The sequence below is a fragment of the Lolium rigidum genome, chromosome 7 (genome assembly GCF_022539505.1).
Source record: "Lolium rigidum isolate FL_2022 chromosome 7, APGP_CSIRO_Lrig_0.1, whole genome shotgun sequence".
Taxonomy (NCBI): Eukaryota; Viridiplantae; Streptophyta; class Magnoliopsida; order Poales; family Poaceae; genus Lolium; species Lolium rigidum.
This window is the reverse complement of record NC_061514.1, coordinates 177342602-177348724: the sequence shown is the minus strand read 5'-3', so window position 1 is coordinate 177348724 and position 6123 is coordinate 177342602. Positions and strand designations below refer to the sequence as shown.

Sequence of the window (6123 nt, the reverse complement as noted above, 5' to 3'; positions counted from 1 at the left end):
AGAGACCGATAAAGCTGCACGATCAACTTGAGTGTCTACTGCTGGACTCGAGTTGCATTGTCGGTAATAAAGGAGCAGATGGCCTGGAATCTCCTTACATGGTCCTCCTCTCTGTTTTCTCTCCCCTTGTTTCGTTTTTCCTTTTTTTTTTTTTCAAAAGACGAGATCTCTATCTCATTTCCAGCTAAGGGCACGATACAATGCAAGATGTTTAAAGAAGTGTTTAGATAAAATTTAATTTATTTACTTTAGCATTAATGCCTACTTATAGTAGGCAAATTATTAACCAGGCACCACTCCAATAGAATTAATCATTGGTGTCTAACTTTTTTTTAGTTATTTTTGTAAGCACTTCTCTAATCCTCTTGCATTGTAGATGGTCTAATAGTATGTCTATTTTTTCTTTTCTCTTCTTTCCTAGGGTAAGCTCACTATCTCTGAGTGCCTCATAGTCTTATCTACTAATGAAACAATTGGACAAATTTCGAGAAATTGACACTAGCTTGTCCAAATAGTCATAAACCAACTTACTTGACAAGACAAGTTTTAATGCCTCCACCATTTTTTGGGCTAACACTGCGCTAGCTATATAAGAATTCATTTTTCCATCAATATAAAGAGGAGAAGGGGAACCCTAATTAACCATCGCGCAACAGGTCGCAACTGCTTCTCCTTCTCGCACATGCACCACTAACATAGTTCCTTTCATTGTGTTGCTATGACGTCGTCTCCCTCCCGATGACTATGTGCACAATGCACGGGTGCATGCTTCCGGAATTACGCCTATTGCAATCCTGCATCGGAAGAGGACAATAAGGGTTTTGGAGAGCATGTCCACGATGACTACTGCTCACTTTAACAAACTCCTCCACAATGCATGGAGCGGATAAGCTAACACATGGCGGCCCACGAAACTTCTATGTATCAAATATGCATCAATTTCAATCTCCGTTATTATCTGCCACATTAAACAAGGTCGGCACCTAGGCCACGCCTCTTTATTTTCCATGATACTTTTCGGGGTAAAATGGATGTCTCTGAGTCGTCTCTCCTTGAATGGGTTAATTTCCTCTCGTTTCCATGTTAATAAAGCTCAACCAAGTTCCGAAGAAATGTCCCAATTTTGTATGAATAATCATGGAACAAAACTTACAAGTTTTCATGGTTGTACCATTATTTCGGGGTTAACAATTCACATAGATACCACGTGCATTTATATCGATTTGTCTCATAAGAAGGAAAACTCTTGCTCCACTACCCATAAAGATGGAACTAAAAGACTTTTGGTTTAACTCTGATATAGAAGTTGTGAAACAGCGATGAACTGAATTTGTTGAAATGGAGATGAAGCTTGTTCTTATTATTTTTTGAAACTTGACACAAGTGAAAGCACTACTATAGTTTGTAACTTTGTATGACTTGTAATCTAGTGCAACTGTATCTTACATTTAATTGACTGCACTTTAAGGATAAAACAATGGTAAAATGAGTTAAAAAGTTAGTTGGATTATCGTAAAGTATTCCCCATACGTATTGTTTAGTGCACAACGTTAAACATCCTTAGATAACTTACTACTGCTCGGAAAACTCAAAGTGTAGCCCGAGCTACACATCTCATGGTTTTTTTATAAAATTCAAATTGAATATTTAAAGTTTAAAAAAAATCTGAAAAAAATCATAATGTAGCCAATGATGTACTCTATCACGGTGCAAATTTTCAGGATGAAGTAAGTTATATTAGAGGCTACACAAAAATTACAAATTCTGATAAATGGTGGAGGTTTCAAAATCCACATTTTCAGATCTATGAATTTGTGAATTTTGCACGTCCCAAAATACTGAGTCTTTCGTATTGCGTTTTTTTCACAGTCGTAGAGTACATTATTATCTACCTATAGAATTTTTATTCCTAATTTTTGGAAACTATAAAATGCCATTTTCGATTTTTTTAAAAAGGGCTACATGTAGCCCGAGCTACCAAATGCCACACTCACTACAGCTCCTATTTGTTACAAAAGCTTCCATTGGCAGCTTAAAGTTGGATTTGTTTTTAGGATATCTATGTCAATCTTTTATGCACTATTTGGTCTATTCCTCTTCGTTAGTTGCAACAAACTGTTTTTCTTTCCAGGAAAGTTGCATTTAGCATTCTTTTTAAATTTGAATGGGGAATATCATATTTCTCAACCACCATGTGCTGACAAAAGCCCTTTGCTTCCCTGCAAAGGCAACTTGAAAGTCCTTGCTTATACTAATACCCAATTATGAGGAATAAAACGGTTGCTTGTAACAGAAATCGGACCTAGAATGAACAATGATGCAGGACCCATATGAGGATCCTATAAACCATACTCCACCACATACATGTCTGAGCTCCTGTGCCATAACTACACAATGATTATACGAGTACCTAATAAGATCAATTGCCATGCCAAGAATGAAATGATAAATGCAGACCTGAGGTATCGCCACTTCCGGGAACAGAAATGCTCTTACCTCGGCTGTAAGAGCATCTCCAGCCGTTTGGGCTCCCACGTCCAAATCCGGCGATATTGTCGTCTGGATTGGAGGAAAATTTGGTCTGGGGAGGCCCATCTTCCCAGCCGCGAGTCCAGGATGGATGTAACGGACTTCGGCGAATTCAGACAAAATTGGCGAGTTCATTCAAACATAAGCGAATTTTAATGATATTTAACAGAGTTCGTGCATAAATAGGCCGAATTCGTACATATATTTGAATTCGGCGATTGGCAAACTAAACTTAAACTAAATAGCGGCCTACTACATGCCGAAATGGCGGTAGAAGGACGTGTAGTCGCCGCCGTCATCGTCGTCGCTCGAGCCGGCGTTGTCCTGGGGCAGCGGAGCCTCGTACCAGCGGCTCGTGCCCTGGCCAGCGTCGCCGGTGCGTGGCGGCGACGGAAGGTACATGTCGTCGTCGCTGCTCTCCTCGAGCTTCACCACCTCCCTGGGCGCGGCGTTCCTAGCGGCGGATGGTGCGGCGGCGCGAGCGGCGAGTTGACGCGCGGCGGCCAGATCCAGCAGCCGCCGCCGCTGCAGCTCCGCCTCCTGGCGCTCCCAGTCGCGCCTGGACCAGTCCAGTGTGGCGTCGTCTGCGCGCTTCTCCTCCTCCATGTCCTTCAGCGACCTGGCTATCGCCTCCGCCATCGCGGCGTCCTCCGCGCGCTTCGCCTCCTCCTCGGCGAGCTGGTTTGCGGCGGCCTCTTTCTTCGTCTTCTTCCGGCCGCTCTGTGGAGCGGAAGGCTGGTCGCGGATGACGAGGGCGCCGCCGCTGCTGCGCCCTCTGGTCGGCGGTGGCGACGCCGGTTCCTTCTTGACGGTCGCCCACTCCTGCTTGACAGTGGCCGGCGTCGACCCACCGGACCTGGACGCCGACCGCGAGCCAGACGAGGAGGAGGATGACACCATCCTCCTCGGCATCCAGGAACTACCGTGCCGGCGCGACACGATAGGCGCCACCGGCGGCGGCATCCCTAGGACGGGGGAGTTCCCGTCCTCGATGTGCGCGAGCACATTTGCGAGGGTGCGGTCAGGCGCGCTCCACCATCGGCGGCGGCCGGCGGCGTTATTCCTTGCCGGAGGAGGAGGAGGGCCGTCGTACTCCGGATTTCGCGTTCATACACCGCGCCGGAAGAACGCGATCCACGATTCGTGGTTGTCGGGGAAGAAACGCGGATCCGCGCGCCGCTCGTCACCGAGAGTGGCGAGCACCTCGTTGATCGCCGTTTCGAGTGCGCCCCCCACCGTCCGTTGGCGGCGGCGGGATCGACACGCCGCCGCGCTCGGCCTCCATCCCCGGTGCGCGGAAGTCCGGCGGCGCCGGGTAGCCCGCCGCGTGGAGGAGCCGTCCCTCCCATTGGTGGAGAGAGCGGCGGCCGAAGCTGTTCTTGGCCGCACCGTCGTTCGCCATTGCTACCTCTTCGAGTTTGGGGGAAGATTTGGTGGAATGCGAGAGAGAGGAGAGGTGAATGCGGGGCAGACGCGGTAGTTCGGCGATAAATAGAGGTATGCGCGCGTGATACCGAGGCAACGACATTAACTCGCCGCGTGGAAGCTACGCGGCCGGCGAATGCTGACCGGCGGCGAGGCTTTACGGCGCGCGGAAGACGATGCGATGAGGACGACGATCGTGGTCTCTCGCCGACAAGTTGGGGCCACCAGACGCGCGGGAAGTTTCCTCGACGTTTCGCGCGCTTTCATTTCGTCCGGAGTCCCCGACCGCTCCCCGGGGGGGCTGGGATGGCGTGGGATCGCCGGATGAATTTAGGCCCAAATCCGGACGAAAACGAGGAACCGGGGGTGCGACTGGGCCGAATTACGCCGTCCGAATGGAAAAAACGTCACTCGAGGGCCTAGTCGGGGAGACGAGTGGAGATGCTCTAAAACTGAGCGATTGATTGATAAATCACTAAATCAGTAGTGCTCTGCGGGTAGATTTATGTGCAGTCAGGCAAGCCGCCTCTATCGTGCTCCACTTTCTAACAGGAAGAAATTACCACCAGATCTTCTACCTGAAGGTCATTCTTGGTGAAATCATTCAGACAGTAGTACACACCACCGTGACAGACAAGACACCGACGGACGGTCCCCTTCTTCATCTTCACCCCGAACCACCAACAACCTCACGTAGGTCGTCTCACTCACTCTCAACTGCTACTACTTCTAGACTGCTCCGAGTCAAGTCCAGCTCACGCCCATCCCACATCGTCCAGCAATCTAGATCGGGAGCAGTGCCCCCTGACTGAAGATGCGAGGAGGGAGCGGGATGCTGCTGCTGCTGCCGGTGCTCGCCGTTTTGGTGCTGGCCGTGCTGGCGCTCCTGCCGTCGGCGGCGGTGGCGACCAACTACACGGTGGGCGACGAGAAGGGGTGGAACCCCAAGGTGGACTACACCGCCTGGGTCAAGAAGCACAAGCCCTTCTACAAGGGCGACTGGCTCCGTAAGCTCACGCATTCCTTCTTCCGTCCCTCCTGATCTGCTCTGTCCCGCTCCCGCCATTGATGGATGTCGGAAGCTAACTGAGCCATTGGCTGCATGCAGTGTTCCAGTACCAGAACGGTCGGTCAGACGTGGTGCAGGTGGACGAGGTCGGCTACGACAACTGCAACAAGGAGAGCGCCATCACCAGCCACAACAAGGGAACCAGCTACGCCTTCCAGCTCAAGGAGGCCAAGGACTACTTCTTCATCTGCAGCTACGGCTACTGCTACTCCGGCATGAAGCTCGCCGTCACCGTCAAGAAGGGCTCCGCCGCCTCCTCCTCCTCATCCTCTTCCTCGTCCGACTCCGACTCCGACTCCGACTCCTCCCCCACGCCGGCTTCCAAGTCATCCTCCAAGTCCGCCGCTGCCGTTCCCCTTGCTGCCGGCCGGGGCGTCGCTTCCTTCGCCGCCGTCGTCGGCGCAGCCGCGATGCTACTTAGAATGCTCTGATCAATTGCACAATTAAGCTCAGTTTGGCTCAGATCTTGAGCTGAATTCTTGTCAGATTTTTCTCTTGTTAATTTCTTCCTCCTCCCTTGGTTAATTAATTTTCTCTTGTGCGCTTGATGTAAGTTTTCTTTTCTTATTTTTCGATTTGATTCCGAACGGTGTCTGGTCGATGGTTGTAGTTGATTTGTTGAAGATTTATTAAGCGTGAATTGGAGAAACTACTTTTGCCGATGATTTGTTTATTGTTCCGTGCATGTGATCGCTGGGGGATGCAACATGGTATCATGGAAGCCCATGTGGCCAACAGTTGTGGTACATTTTCCATTTTCGTTGCCTTTGCTTCTCAGCTACTCCACTTCCGTTCCTGCTCCGGTACGCTTTGCAACCGGGTGGGATTAAAGGTGCCTAGTGCCTTCATTTGGTTCCTGCTAAACGAGCAGAGATTTAAGATAAAATAACTGAATTTCAATGTATACCATGCGCATGCAATGCAACAATAAAAAGAGTCAACCACATTGCACTAGTACATCGTACTAGTATAAAAAATCTTCGAAATGAGGAGGCACCTTCAGCGGCCCGACCAAAATAGGCGTAGGTTATTCATTATTGTCTCTGTTTCGTACAATTAGCTTGGACTACAAAACTCCACACTCAACGTCCACGTGTATT

The 6123-nt window shown here is 49.5% G+C and overlaps 1 protein-coding gene across 1 annotated transcript; it reads left to right on the top strand.

Annotated features, from left to right (window-relative positions):
• Positions 1 to 4768: 4768 nt before the first annotated feature.
• On the top strand, positions 4769 to 5622 carry LOC124672314 (mavicyanin-like). Its single transcript, XM_047208564.1, has 2 exons — positions 4769 to 4961; positions 5063 to 5622. Exons 1-2 carry the CDS (start codon positions 4769 to 4771, stop codon positions 5452 to 5454), a joined length of 585 nt encoding a protein of 194 aa, XP_047064520.1. The 3' UTR covers positions 5455 to 5622.
• The last annotated feature ends 501 nt before the right edge of the window (positions 5623 to 6123 follow it).